Source organism: Lemur catta, chromosome 5 (genome assembly GCF_020740605.2).
Source record: "Lemur catta isolate mLemCat1 chromosome 5, mLemCat1.pri, whole genome shotgun sequence".
NCBI lineage: Eukaryota > Metazoa > Chordata > Mammalia > Primates > Lemuridae > Lemur > Lemur catta.
This window is the reverse complement of record NC_059132.1, coordinates 37,020,029-37,041,284: the sequence shown is the minus strand read 5'-3', so window position 1 is coordinate 37,041,284 and position 21,256 is coordinate 37,020,029. Positions and strand designations below refer to the sequence as shown.

General features: G+C 56.6%; 1 protein-coding gene and 1 long non-coding RNA gene across 5 annotated transcripts; one reads left to right on the top strand and one right to left on the bottom strand.

Annotated features, from left to right (window-relative positions):
• Positions 1–3,002: 3,002 nt before the first annotated feature.
• LOC123638146 lies at positions 3,003–5,789 on the bottom strand. The gene is made up of 2 exons (XR_006735197.1): positions 5,474–5,789; positions 3,003–4,768 (listed from the first exon to the last, which is right to left on the bottom strand). It is a non-coding gene; the product is annotated as an uncharacterized LOC123638146 (long non-coding RNA).
• Positions 5,790–10,646: 4,857 nt separating this feature from the next.
• LOC123638145 lies at positions 10,647–19,366 on the top strand. 4 transcript variants are annotated; one of them, XR_006735196.1, is made up of 4 exons: positions 10,647–11,106; positions 11,930–12,016; positions 18,581–18,777; positions 19,114–19,366. XR_006735196.1 is itself a non-coding variant. In XM_045551539.1 (3 exons), exons 2-3 carry the CDS (start codon positions 11,953–11,955, stop codon positions 16,018–16,020), a joined length of 606 nt encoding a protein of 201 aa, XP_045407495.1. In that variant the 5' UTR covers positions 10,647–11,106; positions 11,930–11,952; the 3' UTR covers positions 16,021–16,919. The 4 variants fall into 4 exon arrangements, 2 of the variants coding, with proteins under 2 accessions (XP_045407495.1, XP_045407496.1); XR_006735195.1 differs by having other exon boundaries at positions 14,805–18,777; XM_045551539.1 differs by lacking the exons at positions 18,581–18,777; positions 19,114–19,366 and adding an exon at positions 15,479–16,919.
• The last annotated feature ends 1,890 nt before the right edge of the window (positions 19,367–21,256 follow it).

Below are 21,256 nucleotides of genomic sequence, written 5' to 3'. Positions count from 1 at the left end.
GGTCCTAGCTAAAGTACAAGAGGCAGGTAAAATGTCCCCGCGGCCGCTCCCTCCCAGGGCGTCTTTGGGTGAGCGGGCCTGTGTTGCCAGTGCTGGGAACTCGGTTCAGTGTGGGGAGCTTCGGCACGGGGGGGGGGACATCTTTGGGATCCTCCCTGGCTTGGGAGACACCCATCTAAGGGCACCCCAACCCCGCCACTGCCCCACTGCCTCGCGCCCCCCGTGCTGGGGACGGTGAGCAGAAGGCACGTGGGCTGGTGCCCGACTGGAGGAGAGACGGCCCAGCCACAGTCTGGGGGGAGAGCCCCTGGGGGTGGAGGGCTGCGGAATGACCCGGGGGTTCCAGAGAGTTCTTGGCAAGGCCCCTGCCCCACGCAGCCACGAGCCAGGGCTCCAGCAATGACACTGTCCCTCTTCATCGGCCCAAAGCTGATTCCCAGAGTGTCAGAGTGGCCTGCCAGGGTCACGGGGCCAGCGAGCAGCCCAGGCAGGGAGCAAGCACGTCCGCTGGGCCCCACTCCTGTGCTGTCTGGCGTGACAGCCGCCGACCACGCGTGGCTCCTGAGCACTTAGAACACGGCGAGTCGGAACTGAGCTGTGCCCTGAGTGTCAAGTACACACCAGACTCCAAAGGCTCAATGTGGAAAAAGGGATGTAAAAATGCCTCATTTGTAGCTTTTTATATACTGATTGTATGTCGAAATGGTTTTATTTTGTGTAGATTGAGTTACATAAATTAGATGATTAAAATTCATTTCACCTGTACCTTTTTATAGACCTTTTCATGAAGCTTCCAGGAAGCTGGAACTCGCACCCACGGCTCCACTCTGCTGCTACCGCGCGGCTCCCCAGGGGCGTCAGCTCTGCAGCCCACACCCGCCACCACTGTGCCCCTCGTGGCCTGGTCACTTAGCTTCGTGTGCCTCGATGGCCTCATCTGTAAGCGAGAGGTCATAAAAGCCCTGGCCCAGGGCCACCGTGGGAATTGCTGGGGAGAATCCATGTCAGAGGCGGGGGCCCACACTCAGAAATGCTCCCCGTTCCGTGGTTCCTGACCGTGGTTGTCGTTGCGGCTGCCCTTGCTACCAGCCCAAGCCCAGAGAGGGAAGTGGCAGTGCCGGGGCACACAGCATGGCAGGCCAGCGGGACCAGCAGCCTCTCCCAGGCAGGATCCGAGAACCCCTCGGAGCGCCCCCACCCACACCACCCCGGCCTCCGTGGCAGGAGGTGGCAGAGAGGGGGCGGCTGGGAACACTTTGAATTGCTCAGGTCCAAGCTCCTCACACAATGGAGTCACTGACCAGGCCAAGGCCGGGCGGCTGGAGGTGGGCCTGGCCTCTATCTGCTTAGCATACCAGGCGGAGGCCCCCACCCCTTCCCGGAGAGGGTTCCAGGAGCAACCATAATGTCCCGATTGTCGTACAATGCCGTGATGGAGGGCCCTGTCACATTTTTGTTCCCGTTACTGGGGTCCCCATTCACGGCCACTGTCACCGTGCTCAGAACAGGCCAGGCCAGGCCGGGCAGCCTCCTTTGCATTACAATGGGAAGAGAAATAAGACTTCTGCGGTGTTCAGCTGGGCAGAAAACGGGATTAGGCCAAGGGGCAGGGCTGAAGGCCCCTGGTGGGGGCTGCCCCAGCGAAGGTCGTTGTCTGTTGCTGCCCACCCGGCCTGGGCAGGGCCTCAGCTGAGCTTCCCAGATGACCCTGGGGGCACGAAGCCCCACCCCCTGGCCTCCCTAGCTCCCAAATGAATGCCTTCAGATTAGCTCTGTAGCCCACTTCACACTTAAGCAAAGCAAATCCATGTACTACAGGACAAAGCGGAGTGGCCCAGTCGGGTGGGGGGAGGACGGGGCAGGCAGAGATGTGCCCGGCTGTCCATCCTCGAGGGTATTTCCCTGCAGAACCCTGGAGATCGTGAACCGTGGAGGGAAGCCACAGGGATAAGGCTGTTTCTAAAGCAATGTAGAATCAGCACTCAGGAGCTCAACAATATGCAAAACACCAAAAGATTGAAAGCAACTGGGAGGCCCAACAGCAGGGACCTGGCCGGGTCAGTCAGGGGACCGCACCACCGTGGACTATGTCACCGTGGCAGATTACATATGGTAAGGCACACATACCAACACACTCATGCTCAGGATCCCAAAACTCAGAAACACCCCCAAAGTCCATAAGTAGGGCCAGTTAAATAAGGCTCGAGTCGTCCATACCTTGGGCTCCACACAGCCACTCGCGAATGCGGGAGGGCTGTGCCACTGGAAATGGAAGAATGTCCAAGAAGTACTAGCAAACGAACAAAGACAGATGCAGGTGAGTGTGTTTGGAGGGGAAATATGCACATAGAAAACGTCTGCAGTGAAGTGCAAGAAACTATTGACATTGGCTACCTCTAGAAAATTCAAGAGGTTGAGAAGGAAAATTTGACTTTGTGCTTCTTTACTATTATATTTTCCCTATGAATATGCATTTTCTTTAGAAGCAAATCAGTTAAAAAGCAACTAGCCTGGCACAGAAGTCCTCCAAGCGTCCTCCGTGCTTCTGTTCCAGTTGGGTGAGCTGAACTCGGGCTCAGCACCTGCCCAGTGTGGACATGACGCCAGCCACCGAAGTGCTTCCGCTCAGAGACAGGCAAGCCAATGGCCTGCTAAGCTGAATGCCATGACAGCAGTTGGCACTTGACAGATATTTCCCCAGAGGTGGGAGGAGAGTAGTGAAGGCTGGGCAGAGGGGGAGAAACCAGCCGGGTCTTGAAGGATGAATAAGAGTTTGCTGGACAGTTCAATGAGGTCGAGTTTTCAAGCAAAGGGAGAGGAGAGAGTGTAGTGTGTGTGTATGTCGGTGTGGGCTGTGTGTAAAGGGACTCTGTCTATCTTGTCCTCCGCTCTGTCCGCAGTTCCTCAGTGCGTGGCGGGCACTCGTGGAGACGTGCTCTGAGTGGCACAGACGCACCGGATTTCGAAGGATTAGTATGAAAAAAGCCAACATTGCACGTATCGGTGCTGGCAGACAGCTAGTGTTTATTGATTGCCTCCATGTGCCCGGCACTGTTCAACCCTTCATGCTCATGACCTCATTATATGGCCCTCAGGAGTAGGGGGCACTCTGTATCACCATCCCTGTGTCACAGGTAGAGACACTGTGACCTCAAGAGGGGGAGCAGCGATGCACATGCAGGAGGCTCCGGCGCCTGGGCTAGGACAGGGCCTGCGTGCTGTGCACCAGCACACGCTGCTCCCACTGCCTCGCCAGCTGCAGGGTGTGCCGGTGCCCGCTGCGTGCCGGCCCGGCGTGTTGTGTGTAACCTCTCTCTCTCACACACGCCCCCACACACACAGGCACAGAGAGGTTCCTTCCTTGCCAACAGCAGCTCAGCTGGCAAGGGACAGAGTACAGACATCGCCCTTGAGTGTCCAGCTCAAAGCCCACATTCCTCTGACCACAGACCCCTCCTCTGGAAAGGCGCCAGCAATTCATGCCGACGGGACCCAGCTAGGAAAGGTGACAGTGAAAGTGGAGGAAGTGGTGGGCTGTGGGCACGAGGACAGAGAGCAGTGGGGAGTGTGGTGCAAAAGCGAGCATGTGTCCTGCCCAAGGTTTTCAGATGTATATTTTAGAGCACTGTGAAGGTCAAAACGTATCAGGGACCACCAGTTTCTGACCTCTGATTTGGTCCACCCCCGAAGGGTCCAGGGAAAGTCAACTCAGCCATGCCCCTGTCTCAGAGCTCCCCACCCTGCCCCAAGCCAACCCCGGGAGGCGCCTTTCTCTTCTACCTCCCAAACCCTTCTAGATTCCATCTGGGCTTAGCCTAAGTCCCTCTTGCTGCAGTTCTGCCTGGGGCCTATGAGGAGGCCACACTTCATGGGCCGAGACGAAGGGTAGGCAAAAATGTGTGGCAGCTGACATTTACACGTGCCTCTCACCTTGTCTTGACATAAAAAGCCAAATGGAAAACATCCCCTGCACCCTGCCCTTGCCTGAGCCCCAGAGACACTGGCTCGGGAGCTCCACGTTAGATGAAATGGCATTTATAGCAGCTGTCAGCACGGTTGAGTTGATTACCCTGTAATTTGTATGCAGTTGCAGGTCATTACCAAAATTACAATTAAATACTGGCACCCCACAATTAGATGTTTTTATGAATTAAGTCTCAATGTATGAATGGCAAACGCGTAAGCTCTGCCTCTCCTCCAGCTCCAGCGTCCCGCCCAGCCCGCCGGGCACCCAGGGTCCACTGCAGCTCTGCCGAGGAGCTGAGCTGGCTTCAGCCGGGAGCTTCTCCACTTCCTGGATGGTGGCCACCAGCGCGGGGGGCGTGGCTTGGGATAGCAAAAATCAGAAACAGTCCAAATGTCCATAAAGAGGGGCCAGCTTCTAAAACCAGGAGCCGTCCAGACCTTGGGACACCACCGCACAGCCGCTGAAAGGAATGGGGCAGGGCTGTGAGATTCGGCGTGGAAGGATGTCCACGAAGCATCAGCAAATGAACAAAGGAAGATGTCAGCTCCTGAGGAAGAAACTGCTTCCCACACATCCGCAGAGCATGCCTTCATTTCATAACTCTTCCTTGAGAACCTTCTAGGTGCTCGGCACTTGCTAGGTGCTGAGCCTGCAGCACTGAATGTGTCAGACCACAGTGCCGTCCTGGTGGAGCTCACAGTCGGATAGTGATGGCCACAGAAGCGAGCAAGGCATGCGGGCTTTGGGAGCACGGTAAAGGCTGCAGAGGAATGATGAAGCTGGGAAAGGGGGTGGGACGTGCTGCGTGGGACAGGGTATTCAAATTTTAGACATGGTGGTCAGAGAAGATCTCACCAACAAACTAAGGGTCTTTGGAAATGAGGCAGTGAGCCCAGGGGACGACAGCAGGGGAAAGAAATTTCTGGGAGAGGAAACAGCCAGTGCAAATGCCTGGGGCCCTGAGTGTGCCAGGCAATGCCAACGGCCGGAGGGCAGTGACCCACGGGACAGTGAAGGGGATGAGGCGGGAAGCGTCATGGGCCATGAGGGACATCAGCAGGTGCTTGAAAAATCCTCGTTGAAGAAACAAATGGAGGAGCTGGAGTGAACCCAAGAGGGGGTCTAACTCCATCTGGCATCTGAAAAGGCTTTGTAAGTATTTTCTTTCTTTTCTTTCATTGTAAACTCCGATTCCCTGAGTGCTTGCTCTATGCGGGGAGGGAGGTCAGCCGAGTGCTGTGTGCACAGAGCCCTGTGGGGAAGCTGCTGGTGTCCCCAAGCCACGGTGAGGAAACAGAGCCTGAAAGGCGACCGGCCCGGCCAGCACCGTGTGGAAGCCAGCTCTCAGGCCACACAGCCTCAGCAGGCAGAGCAGCTCGGTAGCAAGGAGTGTAGACCCAAAAGCCTGCCACGCACTGGTTGTGCAGCTGAGGGAACAGACAGGCTCTGAAAGCATGCTGTACCTCGGTTTCCTCACCTCTGCAAAGAGGGTAAAGCAGTACCTACCTCGGTGGGTTGTTGTGAGAGAGACCCAGCCCAATGCCTGGCACACAGCAGAGAATGTAAAAGTGTGAGCTGGCATTCTCATCAACTCTGCTCCTCTCTGGCTGTGTGACCTTGGGCAAGTCCCTCCATGTCTGTGGGCCTCAGTTTGCTGATGTGGCGGTTGCCAGGTGTTCATGAGATCCCAGTGGGGAAGGCAGTTTTGTGTGAAGTGGCGAGTGTGTGGTGTGTGCCGTTGGCCTTGGTTGTTGCTGTGGTGAGGGCACTAGAGTCGGGGCCCCCAAAGATGCACTCCTGACTCCCTTGAGCATGATGGAGCTGAAAAGAGGCAAAAGTAAAACGCTCAAAGTGTGGAAGTCATAGTTAAATCAAGTGAAAAGTATTTTAAAGCCTACTTAAGAACTGATCAGCATCAACAATGGGATAGCGCCTCTAAAGAAGGAAATGCCTATCTTGGGCATATTAATCAAGATCTGCACCCACATAAAGGAGGTGATTGTTCAAATCTGTTCTATACTGTGCAGAGTCCCTGGGAAAGAACTGGGTTCTACCCTGGAGGAGAAGCAGGGACATCCGAGAGCATGTTTGGAAGAGAGGAGATGCGCCAGAGACCCCAGCCTGGAAAGCCAGACCACAGGGAAATCACTGGGAGGCAGACTCCAGCTCCCGGCAAGAAAGCGCATCTTCACTGTCAGAGCCATGTAGGATTGAATAGGCTGCCTGAGGCGTAGTGGGGGTGGCAAGGTGCAAACGAGGGTAGAAGGCAACCTGCTTGAGGTGTGGGCAGCAGATTCCAGCCCAGGGTTGGGGTCTGATCCCTTGATCCATGACGTCCGTCTACTCATGAGACCTGGGTTTGTGCAGGCTAGGGAGCGGGCAGCGCAGCAAGTTGGCCAGGCTTGTGGATTTCAGGGCCCAATTGCACAGGTTTGAATCCTGGCTGCTCTGGGCCTGCCTTGCCCATCTCTAGCTCACGGGGCTGTTGTGAGGATCCCATAACTAAGCGCAGGTAAGCCGTTGAGAATCGTGCCTGGCGCTGTTATTTGGGGTGGAGGGCCTGGGCTGCAGGCCTCTGTGTTCAAGAGTCTTAGGAGGGAACAAATGAGGCCCACCCCAGCCCAAGATGCCATGCCACACGGCACGAAGCTGTCTCCTGGGAACTGGTTTCTCCCCACCCCCGGCTACTGAGGGATTCCCCCGCGAGTCACCACCGTGCTGGAGATGGTGGCTGGGCGGCACTTTGTATCTCCACCACAGCCTGTGGCCGCAAGCCCGGCCCCTGCACCGCCCGCGGCCTGTGCCCCTCCCTGGCTGCCTCCCCCCCCCCCCCCCCCCCCCCGTGGCAGGAAGTATGCCTTCCTCAACCCCAAGAGACAGGGCCCTCCCACAGGCCCAGCCAGGCCGCCTTCCCCACACACTCCAGCCCCAGGAGTGGCCTGGCTTCCTGGACAGCAGATGAGCAGGGCTCAAGGGTAAAGGGGGATGAAAGGCCCACGAACCCTGAGTCCCCAGAGACCCCATCCCACCCACCCCTACTCCCCGTCTCCCCGGTACAGCCGGGCCCAAGCCTGGGACGGGTAAGGTCTGCTGGGCTGCCGTCCCACCTCCACCAGAAAATGTCCCGTCCTCTGCTCCTTACGGACCCCTCTCTGGTCAGGCCAGGCCCTGCTACTGGGCTGACCTGGAGGGCAGCTTGGGACCCCCAGAGCAAAGGTTTTGGAGGGGCCTCTGGATACTGACAGCAGCCTCACGGATGGGGTGTTCCCAATGCAGATGCCCAGGCCCTATCCTAGACCTACGAAAGCCAAACCTCTGGGGGCAAAGTTCATGAATCTGCATCCTGAACAATCCTAATGATATGACCCAATGACTCAGGAGATCCTAAAGTTTGAAAATTGCTGCCTTGTTTTAGCATTGTATAATCTTTGGCAGTTTGACAACTTGGCAATAGTCGAATCTTTTGGACCACTTAAAATTTTTGGAACCTGGGAATATTATGATTTGGAAGGGAAAGGATAATGTTTAGAATCCTTAGAACTTCTGAGTGCTTCGATTTTTAAAGAATCATTCAAACTCTAGACATTTGGAGCAGAGTCTCTCCAGTGACAGACGCCTCTACACAGCCTGCAAAACTCTGCCCTCACGACATCAACCCTACTGGTTTTTTCCTTTTTTAAATTCAGTCAGATACCATTGATCTCTTCTCCTTAAATGTGTTATTTTAGAATAATTTCAGACTTGCAAAGATTTCCTGTATAGTCTTCACCCACCTTCCCTTGTGTTAGTATCTTGTGCAATAAAATATAATTATCAAAACCAGGAAATTGGTTTTTTATCCATTAACAAATCTGAAGACCTTAATTGAATTTTGCCAATTTTCCCACTAATGTCCTTTTCCTGGTCCCGAGTCCGATCCAGAATCCCATATTGCCTTTACTTGTGGAGCCTCCTTAGTCTCTGCCAATTTAGGACCATTCCTCAGCCTTGACTGGACACTTACGTTGGGTTTACGTTTTGGAAGAGCACGGTCGGTCATTTTGTAGAGCGTCCCTCGGCTTGGATCTGGCTGATGTTTCCTCATGATCAGAATGAGGTTGCGTATTGTTGGCAAGAACACCGCGGACAGGCCTCATGTGACGGGGTGCACAATGCTTACTGTCCACCTCTGCTATCACTTATACAGTGACCTGCATTCATCCCTTTGCTGTAAACTCACTGCCTAATTCAACCTAACCATTAGCAAGAATGTCCCCCAAATTGTGATGGTTTTGATATGCTACAGCAACTAAAATCGAAAATACCTTTTTTCTTGTGCCACGTAAAATCATCCCAATGACCTCCAAGGCTATGTGCACCACTTTTGACAAATACTGCTTTAAATTATTTAGGATTTTTGGAACTACAAAATGCTGATTTGGTTTATTTTATTTTTATTATTATCTTTAAAGAGTCCTCAGAACCCTCATAACTCTCCCCTGGCTCAGTCTTTCTTCAATTCAGTGTATTGACCACAGAATGGGCAGTTGGAGATAGAGTCTGAGTCTTCTAACACAGCATTCCAGCCTGGCTTCTCGGCCTTCGCAATTGCCTAGATGGATGTGGCTGGTTAAAAATGCAGATTTCTTGGCCCAGAGATACCTTGGCCTATTTAATATTCTTGGAGTGAGGACCTGGACTCTGCCATTTAGCAACAGCCCAGGGAGGCTCGATGGCTCAAGCCTGTAATCCCAGCACTCTGGGAGGCCAAGGTGGGAGGATTCCTTGAGGGCAGGAGTTCAAGACCAGCCTGAGCACAAGTGAGACCTCATCTCTACTAAATATAGAAAAATTATCCAGGCATGGCGGTACAAGCCTGTAGTCCCAGCTACTTGGGAGGCTGAGGCAGGAGGATCACTTGAGCCCAGGAGTTTGAGGTTGCAGTGAGCTATGATGACACCACTGCACTCTAGTCTAGGAGACAGAGTGAGACCATGCTTAAAAAAAAAAAAAAAAATCTGCCGGGCGTGGTGTGTCACACCTGTAATCCTAGCACTCTGGGAGGCCGAGGTGGGTGGATCGCTCGAGGTCAGGAGTTCGAGACCAGCCTGAGCAAGAGCGAGACACCGTCTCTACTAAAAATGGAAAGAAATTATATGGCCAACTAAAAATCTATATAGAAAAAATTAGCCGGGCATAGTGGCACATGCGTGTAGTCCCAGCTACTCGGGAGGCTGAGGCAGTAGGATTGCTTAAGTCGAGGAGTCTGAGGTTGCTGTGAGCGAGGCTGACGCCACGGCACTCATTCTAGCCCGGGCAGCAAAGCAAGACTCTGTCTCAAAAAAAAAAAAAAAAATCCCCAGGGTCGGGTCGGGATCCCCACCCGTGCAGAGATAGCCTATTCCTTCAGCAGCCTATACATGAGTCGTGGTCCATTTGGGCTGCTATAACAAAATGCCGTAGATTTGGTGGCTTATAAACAACAGAAATTTATTTCTCATAGTGTGGAGGTCTAGATCAAGGAGCTAGCAGATTTGGTGTCTAGTGGGGGCTTCTCTCATGGCAGAAGGGGCAAGGGAGCTCTCTGGGGCCTCTTTTATGAAGCACTAACCCCATTCGTGAGGGCTCTGCTCTCAGGACCCAATCGCCTCCCAAAGGCCCCACCTCCTAATGCCACACCTTGGAGGTGAGGAATTCAACGTGTGAATTTCAGGGGGACTCAAACATTCAGATCATAGCATGAGACACTTATTACACCTCAGCTAATATATACATTTCCATATAAGAAAAGCAGAGGAATCCGAGAATCTGTGGGGTCTGCCTCCTAAGAGGGGACCACGAAGAAGCAGTTTATACAGAGGTCAGTGGAAGCCACCACATCTGCCCTGTCACGTCCGAGCCATGTCCGTCTGCCTCCCAACCTCAAAAAGATACTGCTCATTGGAGGACACTTCCCTGGACCAAATGGGGAAGGGGTCCAGGAAACCACTGCTCGCAGCCTTTGTAGTGTCCAAGCTGAACAGCAGATAATTCAGCATAGCCATGCCTTGTCCAGTCGGCATCCTGCCCACCCATACTACACTTCTGAGTAAAGACCATAACACCACACTTATGTCTAACCTAACGCAACTACCCCGCAACCAAATCCGCCAAGAGGAGATGCGTGTCTTATGTGTCATGGCATCTCTGCTAGCTGACGCACAGGCCCCCTTTGATGTCTGCAACTTGAATATCAGATACAGGTTTACCGCTCTTCCTCTACCTTCTATTTCCACAGTACGGGGATAGGGACAGAGAAAGATGATGGATTAATCTGTACAAGTACAGTCAAATGAAAGCAACAAAAAATATGTGCAAATTTTACAGTCTTCATTTCTGCAACTAGTCATGTGGCCTGAGCTGAATTTATAACTTCCTTATGCCCTTGTCTGAGCTTGGTTCCTAGCCTGGTGGCTGCATTCCTGAAGGGCCTATGTCATTCATGAGCTATGTCAGCCTACACTGAGGTGCTGTCATTTTCAGTAACCACAGGACATCGGGGTACCAAGAGATGCCCCAGAGAACCCCTGAGTCCCATCCACCTCCCCTCTGCCTGCACTTTCTGTGATCACCAGCAGAAAACACTTTTATTCGCCTGTTGGTTCAGTGGTATGAGAGGCCAGGTGGCAGTTTCAACTTCCAGATCAGAACTAGTCTCGTGTCTCCCGGTGGGGGCGTTTCTCTCTTTAGAACTAAAATCTCCAGGCCGTGCTAGGGGCGCCGGGGTGGTGAGGAGATCTGCCCACTCCCAGCCCCCCGTTCCCAGCTCTGTGCCTCCCGGCTGTGGGAGACACGGCACCTCATTCCCTTCGCCACAGTCTGGGGGACGTTCCCTCAGCCGCGCCGATTGTGGGCACCCTCAGGAGTCTCTAGGAGACCCTTCCTCGGTTCCACCAGGCCAGCTGCTTCAGGGGAGGGAAGTGAGAAGGCCGGGGGACCCCGTGAGCACGAGCCCGGTGCTGCCTCGCTGCCCACGGAGCGAGCGTCCCCGGCCACGCTGAATGTCACCGACGGCAGACCGAGAGCTCCGCGAGGCCATAGGCCAGGGGAAGGGCCACCGCTGAGCGGGAGAGAGGAGCCACTGCCCCTGCGCGGTGCGGACGCATCATCCAGACTTATCGGTAAGCCGGGATGAATTTTTTCATCCTCCACGAAGTGGTCATAGAAATTTTTTCACAAAACTATAGGTGCGAGTTGAAGAGAAGCAGGTGACATCGGGCCCCGAGCTGCTTGTTGACACTACTCACGTGTGCCCGCAGCGCCTGTTGCAGTCCGGTCTCCTATGTGCCATTTCCTCCCAAGGGTGGAAGACTGCTGAGTGCACCCGGCTCTGTGGCCTGGTGAGCCAAGCGGCGCTCGGGCCGTGACGGGCAACACAGGTGGTGTGGTGACTTTGTGGCCCACAGTCATCCAGCCTCTCCCAGCTCTACCAGTAGCAAGCCACAGCTCTTCCTCCAAAGAAAAACAATTCTCTGCAGATGATGGTGCAGCCCAGCCCCAGTGCCGTGAGGGTGTGCTCTGCAATTCACCCGCCCCCAAGGGCTCCAGAGAGCCACCCTGTCTGCCACCGGCACTTCAGGCACTGCTGAATCTGCTGGGTCATATGGCCCAAGGGGCAGTGCTATTTGGATAGCACCCGGGACCGGTTGCAGAGTTTTCTCACTTGGGGTCATGTCCAAAACTGGCAGCACCACGGGTCACAGACACACTTTCAACATGGCCTTCACAGTCCAAAGGGGCCTGCTTGGCCGGACTCTCCTTTCTTAGTGGCAGGAGTAGGAAGCTACGGCCAGGTGTCCTTCACCTGGGAAAGGAGACCCAGACGTGTCCTCCCTTTATTGGGCACCTACCAGTTTCACCAAGGTGGCAGGCTCCTGAATTGTCCTGGGGATAATTTCTAACCTCCTCACACCGTGTGTCTGATCAAGCTGTCCTGTTTCCCAGGTCCAGTCAGCACAACATCGCCAATGAAGTGGCCCAGCGTGACATCCTGTGGGCTGGCCGGGAGCTCCCGATGCCGAGGGAGCACTGGTGAGTTGACTCAGGCCCTGGGGAAGGAGGGACAAGGGCGCTGCTTTCCCCTCCCAGGGCAGCCGGCTGCTTCCAGGGCTCTCGCTAGCGGGCACAGGAAGGAAAGCAAGGGCCACACTGATTTGCTCTCAGTTAAAAACCAACCAAAAATGGGTGGCAGCCGCAATTGGAGCCACCGCCTCCTTAAGTTGACAACAATTCTCTGCCACTTCAAGCCCATGTATCTCCTGAACAGACCAAATATGTGAGTTGAGGGGGGCCGTGGTGGGAGTCACCATCCCACATCCTTGGCCTTAGGTTGTGAACTTGCCCCACACCACAGCTCCGTAACACGGTGTGGCTTTGGGTTTGCCAGCGTGGCAGGAAGAAACAGTTCTAGGAGCTTCCATTGGGCTATTCTCCCCTAATAGTCTTCATTCCTCAGATCAGGGACCAACGTGGGAACTCTGCCCACTGCCATTCCAACTGCACATTCTGGAACTGGGGACATGGCCCTGGGCTTGGCTGGGGCATCGCTGTGCCCACTATGAGACTGGCCTGGACCAAAAATCCACTAGTCCCTACTCTGACCAGGGACAGCAGAGGCATTTGGGGTCCCTGGAATTTATCACAGTTCAGACAAGAGTCCAGGAATGCCCCCAAGGTCTGGCTTTCCAGTCCCTGATGCACAGGCCATTTGCGAAAGGCGAGGAGGAAGGAGTAGCTCAGTCCTGCCTCAGAAGACCTGGCCTCCCCTCCAAGCAAGGGCCTCTGGGCTCGTGAAGCAGCTCAGGTCGGGCCCCCCATCCTGCTTCTCTTGGGGTCCCAGGGGAGCATGTCATGACCACATCCCACCCCAGCCCTCCAGGCTCTGGAGCGGGCCTTTCTTAGTTGATCTGACACTAGTTTTAGAAAGCACTGATGTTCCCAACCTGGACACCCAGCTCTCAGCGTCCTGAGTCCGGACCTTGGGAACCAGGCCTAGCGTACCCTGGCCCAGAGCAGGGCAGGATGGGGGTGACCATGCAGGCAGATGGGGCCCTGCGGGGTCGCTGCCCACAGGCATCTCGTCTGATCGCCCTGATGGTCCTTCAAGGTGCGCGTCAGCATCCCACCCATCCCACAGGGCTGCGAGCCAGGCCTCGGGAAGGTGGAGCGACTTTCTCAAAGTCTTGCAGACAGAATGGGACCCCAAATATGCCAGACCCCAAGGTGGGGCTGTTTCCAAATCCACCTGCTTCCCACAGAATTCCTCTCTCAGCTCCAGACAGTCCCCAGGCCCTGGTGCCGGGCTTAGGAGAGCAAAGCTCTAGCAGCCTCTCCACCCCTGCAGGACTCAGATGCATCATAGGTGACCAGGCTCCACCCCCTCTTACTCCCATTGGGGAAACTGAGGCTCAGCAAGCTAGAGAGACCAAGCTTTTGGAAAAACCCTCTAAGCAGCTGGCCTCAGGCCACTGCCTGAGTTCCAGGCCAGTCCTCTGTGTGTGCAAAGTGAGGTCCCCCCTACGAGTGCTCTCTCCTGCCAGGCTGGTACCTCTCTGGCCCATTTCTGAGTCCTCAGCGCCCAACTCAGGACCTGGCACAGAGCAGGGGCATAGGCAGGCTCTCACCCTCATCATATAGGGACAGGAAGCAGAGGGTCAGGGTGGGGTCAAGGGTTGGAGAGCCCCTTGTTAAACATTTCAGTGGAGAGTGGACGTGGCAGAGAACAAAAGTGCTGTGTCCAGCCCTAGTACCCATACCCCCTCTCTCACACCCCCCACTGCAAATACCCTCAGTCACACCTGTGCGCTCCCCCACACCACCTGGCCCCATGCACACGCACCCCTAAGCACACGGGACCCACTCCCCATGCTCCCATGCAGCCTCACCCACTACACCCCTGCCCCCAGGGTGGGGTGCTGACGCTTGCTCACGGAGCCAGCTACGCACATCTTTTCCCAGCTCTGCATGTTCAGGAGCCTCACAGAACGTTGGTGGCTTGAAGTAAACCACAGTGGAGTATTTACACCATAGGAAGTGGCAAATCCTGCAAACGAGAACTTGACTTTCTTAAGAGAGCCGCTTGGTAAACACTCACGGGCACCCCACTGGTTGGCCCACCCCACACTCATCCATGCAGTCCCACAGCCACTCGGCCACTTGGCCTCTCACAGCAGAATCCACAGAACCACAAGCCATCCAAACACCCCCCCACCCACTCATCACACACACACACCCCATTCCAGGCTCAGACCAAGCACACATACTCTCACCCCCACGCAGCCAGACACGAGTAGCTTGCACACACTCACCCCTGCACACGCTCTCCCTGCTCGCTGCCACTGCCTCAGCTCCCCCCACGGTCCTAGGCACCCATGGGCATACACGCCCACCCCCGCTCCACCCCCTGCAGCCTCTTCACTTCTCCCCGTGCCTGTCCCCGTGAACCCACACTCACAGCTGAGCACTCCCACACGCCCCGACCCAGGAGACCAACCACCTGTGGACACACGCCGTCACACCACACAGCACCCCACCCAGGCCACGCACAGAACACAGGCGGCCACCACTGAAGACCAGCCCAGCCCTCCTCCAACACACGCGCAGACACGCACACGCATGCACTGTCCTGGCAAACACACTTACTCAGGTACACCCAGATGCGTACCCACCTGCTCAGACACATCCCCCTCTAAATCCAGTCACACACCAGTCCTGGCCAGCCACCATGTCACACCAACTGTATACCCCCTCCTCCTTCCACACCGCCCCCTCCCAGCAGCAAGGCCTCCGTTGCCTTCAACGGGGCCCCCACCTTTCCCAGGCGACCTGCAGGCCCCAGGACGGCTGGACATGCCCTCCCGATGGCAGGCAAACTCCAGTGCCAGGCGTCCTGATGGTGACCACGAGGGGTATGACCTCCTGGTGCCCCAGCATCCCCGCTGCCCACCTCCCAGGCCCTCCCCATCCCTCTCCCAATTTATTTGGAACCAAATAAGAGATTAAGATAAAAATAGTTTCCAGGAGGCAGATCATTTGGTAATTACGTGCAGGTGTTAAATAGCTCCTGGCTCCCTGGCCGACCCCCGCCCCACTGCCGGGTATGGGTGGGGGCGGTAATTACAAAGCCGGCTGCCCCTTAATCCTCGTAATGGGCCAGGCCTGCCTGTCGCCCGCCCGCCTGGCAGCCCACGCTCAGAACCCAGCTTCCCGGGAGAGAGGGGGCCACCCAGCCACCGCCACCGGGGCCGCCCAGGCGCTGCTTGCAGAGCCTCCCAGCTGCCTGTGAGGGATGCCCTGTGAGCCATAGCCACCTCCCAGAGGGGGAAACTGAGGCAGTGAGCATGGGGGGACATGTCCAAGGTCATGGGCAAGTTTGGGGGCACCCCCGTCTGGTCCTTCTTCACCCAGCATGACAGAAGGGCAGCGACAGGCAGGGAGTCACTGGAGACAGCTGGAGAACTCACGGGTGACCCATCACTGTCTGTGTCCCTACAGCGCTGCTCTCCATCCGTGTCCCTGAGGACAAAGCCTGGGCCTGGGGGAGGGGCAGGGTCACAGGAGGGCAAACTCGCCTGAGGAAAATGTTTCTCGGGGCACGAGCTGCTCTGGAGCACCGAGCACCGAGCACCGAGTACCTCGTGCCGGCAGGCGCCACAGCTGGCTGGTCCCTCCAGGGGCCACAGGTGAATTGGTGGCTGGTGGACTTTTCAGCGCCCCTTCTGCAGGGATACCTGGGTCCTCTGTCCCTGTCATGGCCATGGCTGGCTGGCTGCATTCTCAGAAGACCTGGCACAGTGGCCGCCACACCCACCATCCTCATAGAGGGTAGAGCAGGCCAAGAGCACGGAGGGCAGCCAGGCCATGACAGGCCATCCTGCCAGCTTCCACCGCAGCCCTGGGCCCCAGCTCTCCTGCCCACTGGGAAGCCCCTCCCTGCAGGCCCCCCTTCAGCCCACCTACCCAGGGAAATGTCACCTCCTCTGGGAGTCAATCCTTTGATCAACCTGGCAGAGGCCACTCTCGCCCCTGGAATCTAACAGCCCCTGTCAGAGCCCTCCCACCAACTACGTCACGTCACTGGAATTAACTGAGACCCTCCTCAAGGACATGGACCATGTCATGTCCACCTGTACATCCCCAGGCCTCTCTGATCCCTGCTCCCACCCCAGCGGCACGGAGACTTCCTGCCAGAGCTGAGCCTGGCTCTTCTACTCCCACTGCCTCCCATGGGGCCACGTTGGAGATGGTGGCCTCTCTCTAGGGGACGGTTCATTCCAGCCTGTTGTGCAGCTCAGGGGCAAGTCAGCAAGGATGGCTGTCCCCCAGCCCCGCCCACCCACTGGGGCCCACAGGACAGCCTCGTGGAGGACCTGCACCTGAACCTCTGGGCAGAGGGCAAGATCCGCATAGGACAGGTGAGAAAACTGAGGCTCCTGCCCCCCGGTAGCAGAGACAGTGTTTGGACCCGAAGCCAATCTTACCTCCTGGTAGTGCTCTGGCCACCCTGCTGCGGACCCAATGCCCCACACCTCACTTCAAGGCCAAATGCTCAAGAGCAAAGCCTCAAATAATGCTGGACACAGAGCAGGCACTTCACCCATTCAACAGCTACCCCTCTTTGTGCGGAGTACAACAGGGCACACGACAGGCACGGACCCCTGCCCTGGGGGGCTGGTGCTGTCCTGGGGTGGGTGACGAGCAGATAGATATACTTGTAACTTGTCATGTGGAGGACGGGCACGTGCTGGGAAGAGAGACAGAGCAGGTGACGGCAGCCCCGTGTGTGAGCCACTCGGTAATTCTAGACTTTTTCATAGGCGCGTGGACAAACACAAGAAGAAATAGATGAAATTAATGTTAACAATATGGGTAATTTAATACACTAGTTCCAAATGTTACCATGTCAACATGTGGTCAATGTAAATAATTCTTGTTATTTTACTTGTTTTTCATTCTGTGCCTTTGAAATCAGTGTGTATTTTATACTTACGGCGCATCTGGACTCTGCCTAGCTGCAGTTCAAGTATCCAGGAGCCACGCGTAGCTGGTGGCTGCTGCATTGGCCGGTAGAGGTCCAGGGCGACGGGGGAGAGGGTAGGTGTGTCTCTCACACAAGGGAGGTCGGAGAAGGCCTCTTGGAGGAGGTGATTTCTGAGCACAGGTCTGGAAGCAAGGAACAGAGCCAGCAGCTCTATGGGGAAGGATTGTCCTGGGCAGAAGGAAGAGCAAGTGCAAAGGCCCTGGGACAGGCATGAGCCGGCAGCTGGAGCAGATGAGCAGGGAGAATAGCAGGAGACAGCCCAGAGAGGCCCTGGCTCGGTCGGCGCTGTGCCCCGCTGTGAGGACTTTGGCTCTTGCTCTGAGAAGAGCCCTGGGCAGGCGGCTTGGCCGGGCCGGCCTGGGTTCTGAGGAGAGCACACGGCGTCACTGCGCACGCCTAGCCCGACTGCCGTTCGCCAGCACTGTGACTTCAGGGACTGCACCAGCACCTATGCGTCGTGAGGGCTGCACAGTGCCTGGCACGGTGCCGGCCCGCGGGGTGAGCACCCGTAAAAGCAAAAGCTACCCAGTGCGCCGTGAGTCCAAGTCTTTAGGTGAGGCTCACACGTTCCCAGGTGCCAGGGGTTTCTGCTTCTTGGGGAAGGCAAGCGGGCGGCCCTCAGCCTCCCTCTCCCTGCACCCTGTGACACTGGCCTGTCTCCACATTCCGAGAATTGCTGCAGGTGATAAATGGCTTTATGGCAAGGCTGCCACCAGCATGCCTACAGGGCGGCCTCCACTTCCTCAGCCCTGGCTGGGCGGGGAGCTGGGCAGGGCCTCCTGACCCCACCAGGAAGCCCTGCAGCCTGTCCTGGCCCCAGCGCGCCCCACCCTCACCCCACCGCCTCAGCCTAGCCTCTGATTCCCAGGCCCAGGGCGCAGGCAAGGCCTCCTCCCCCTGCACCGTGCACTCATGCCTTCTCTCAGCACACGCTGCTGGAGCCGTGGAGATCCAGGAAGGGACAGGGCCGACAGAGGTGCCTGCCCCCAGGGAGCAGGCCGTCCAGGTTGTGGGGTCACTTAGTGACCCCCCGGTCCTCATTTCATGGGCTTCTCTGACCAGATGCCAGTGAAGACCCTCTTCCTGACCACCACTGAGACCCGGAATGGCAGCTTGTCAGGGGCTTCCGTTAGAGGGCACGGCTGCCGGTGAATCCTGCGAGAGGAATGTGGGGCGGGCGCAAGGAGGACTTACTGGTCACCTGGGGAATAAGCCTTGAAATAGGAAAGGAAAAGACAGACTTCCCATTGCCTGCAGAAATTTCAATAAATACTTGGAAAATGATGCATTATTAGGAGAAGAAAAAAGAAAAACAAAAGAAAATCCCTGCTGGCCAGATGCCATCCATTCACAGCAGCTGTCTCTCGGGGAAGGTGCAGGGTTAGAGGACTTTGTTTGCCTTTTGTTTTCCTATTTTCCAGATTTTCTGCCATGCATATATATTTACTGTATAGTAAAGAGTTTAACAAGAAAAAACAAACATGTAACAAAACAATCCCAGTTTGGAAACCCAGCACCTCTTAGAACCTCCTGGAGCACTTGTGTCTGGCTGGCAGGACCAGGAACGCGCCCGGCTGAAAGGAGATGGGGTTACCGTTCTGCCGAACCCCAACCTGGGAGCAGAGGTGGCCTCGGAGCTGGGAGACTGTGACTGGCCGCAGGAGCTGAGCCCGGGAAAAGGGAGCACAGACCGTGGGCGAGACAGCAGTGTCACGGAGCCAAGGGGGCCAAGAGGAGCCGCCAGGGATGGAGGGTGAGGCCAGAGGAGGATGGAGGGGTCAGGTGACTCAGGGCCCTAGCCTGCTCCTATAGGTACCAGGGAGCCACTGAAGGTGTGTGAGCAGGAGAGAGCAGTGGTCTAGGAAGAGCGGTGGGGCTCTCCCAGGTTCCTCTTGCATTCCCCTTCATGGCATTGCAGCTATGCTTCTTTGTAGTTGAGAAATCCTCAGCCTTCTCTGAAAGGCAGCCTGATGCTGAGGTTAAAAGTAGGGGCTCTAGAGCCAGTCGGCCTGGGTTCAAGTCCCTGGACTGCCCCTTTCCAGCTGCGAGCCCTGTCCCCAGGCCGTGACCCAACCTCTCTATGTGTCAGTGCTCACATTGAGAGTGGCCGTCAAGTACCAGCCCGTTGTCGGTTGAGAGCATTAGATGAGTCAAACACGAAGTGCTGAAAACGGGGCCCGGCATCCGGTAAGTGCCTGCTGAACGCTGCTCGCTGTCGGTCCCGCCCCACCACAGCAGCACGTTTTAATCTCCCAAAGGGGTGGGGAACCCGCAGCCTTCTGATCTCAAGACTGTTCTTCTTTAGCCACCAAAGGAGGGGAGAAAAGCTTCATCTTTCTCTGCTGCACTTCTGTAAAGTTTAGATTTAGTGAAAAAGCGGCACTTACAGACCCAGGAAGCCGCACGTGGCCTCGCGGCCGCAGGTTCCCCCCGCCTATGAAGGCAGAGACCAGCTCGGACTCAGGCCTGTCACCGCGTAGGTGCCTGTAACTGTTTTTCAGGCAAGGAACAAGCAGCTGCCTTGTGTCCCCTCAGGAGATGGAGTCCCCAAGCCCCTCCCCGTTTACCCCAGGTGCCTTGCACAGGGCGGGCCCGTGTCTGCTGGGAACCGATGCCTGGGAGCCCCCGAAGGTAGGACCCCGACTCCACTCTGCTGTTTCTCTATTTCACTTATTCTCCTCAGCAACCCTGTTGGCAGGGGCATTTCTCCACTTCACAGAAGAGAAAACTGAGGCTCAGAGAGGTGAGGGCCCTGCTCTAGAGCAAGCCCACCACCCCAGCCATGCTGGCAAAGGACCCCGGCAGCGCCCTTTGCAAGCCCGGCGCTGGGACTACATCTTCTAGGGCAGAGGGCCCAGGAGGTGGAGGAAGAGAGACGCAGTCTGCTTTCCCATGAGGTTTCGGGTCCCAGAGCTCCAGGTGATAGAGCTGGTCCAGAGCCGGCGCCCAGGTGGGGAGCGGTGGAGATGGGGGGGCACCTCTGGCCTTTCATCTGCAGCCTACAGCCCAGCCTGCCTCCCTGCAGTCCTCAGTGGGGTGCCGCGGTTGTTCACCTGGAGCCATAAACGAGCCCACCTGTTGCCTGGCAGGTGCACCAAGGCCTGAGAGGGGGAGGGCCCCGAAGGAAGCGTCGCCCACCTCGAGCTCCCCATGCCAAACGTTTGAAGCCATATAAAAGCTCCCAGACCTCTCCTCTGCCAAACCTCACCTGCCTGCCTGTCAGCCACCTCCTCCTCCAGCCCAGCTGGGGTTTGAAGTCAGGAAGCCCAGCTGCAGATCGGTTAGCCAGAGGCCGGGCCTCTCTGAGCCTCAGTTTCCACTCTGGGAAAGGGCAGGGGGGACACTCCAGGACATTTCAAGAAGATGATTCTAGCCCGGGGGTGTTCCAAGGGTCCCCGTGCTGTCTGCACGGCCCGACCGCGGGCGGGAGCTGGCATCCTCGCTGCCCAGGGCTGTCAGCTGTTCCTGCGGTTCTGGCTGGAGCCTGCCCTGTCGCAGGTAGGCTGGCTGGGTGGTCCCTGCAGAGGCAGCTGGGGAGCCCGGCCCAGACAACAGGCCCAGCCCCAGCCGGGGCTGTGCGGACTGTCCGCTCCATCCCAAGACAGCGAGGGCAGGCAGGGGCTCTGTTTGTCAAGCACCTGTCCCATGCCAGCAGGGTCCCCACCCACATCCTGTGGAGATACTGAGGCGCTGAGGCTGGATGCCAGGCGAGGGCCCCAGGCTTGGAGGCCCAGTCGGTGCTGAAGCTGCACACGGGCACCTCTCCCTGCACCTTGCGCTGCTCACAGGGCGCTGGGCTTTCAGATGTTGGACTTTCTAGAAAAACAGGTATGGAATGGAATGACGGGTGCATACCCTGCGCTAGCACAGCAGACAGGTAAGCCCCAAGGTAACAAGCATTCAGATAAGAGGCTCCTGGCTGTATTTTCTTTCCTTTCTTTTTCTTCCTTCTTGTTTCTTTTTTTTTTTTTCTGTCTTCAAAGTGATTTGCAGGACCCAGGCTAATTAATTTTCCCCAGAGCAGCAGAGCCACCATCTGAGTCACACCCCAGCCCCCAAGCATCTGTGAGGGAAGGAGACAGCAGAGCAGATAACTCAGCTGGCAGAGGGCTGGGGTGGGACGCGGCGGGACTGGCCCCTGAAGGCACCCGAGGCAGGGGAGAAGCGAGACCGGAGGGAGCCAGAGGTGGCGGGCAGGCCTCCACCCGCCCACCGCAGCAGCCGCCCGCCTG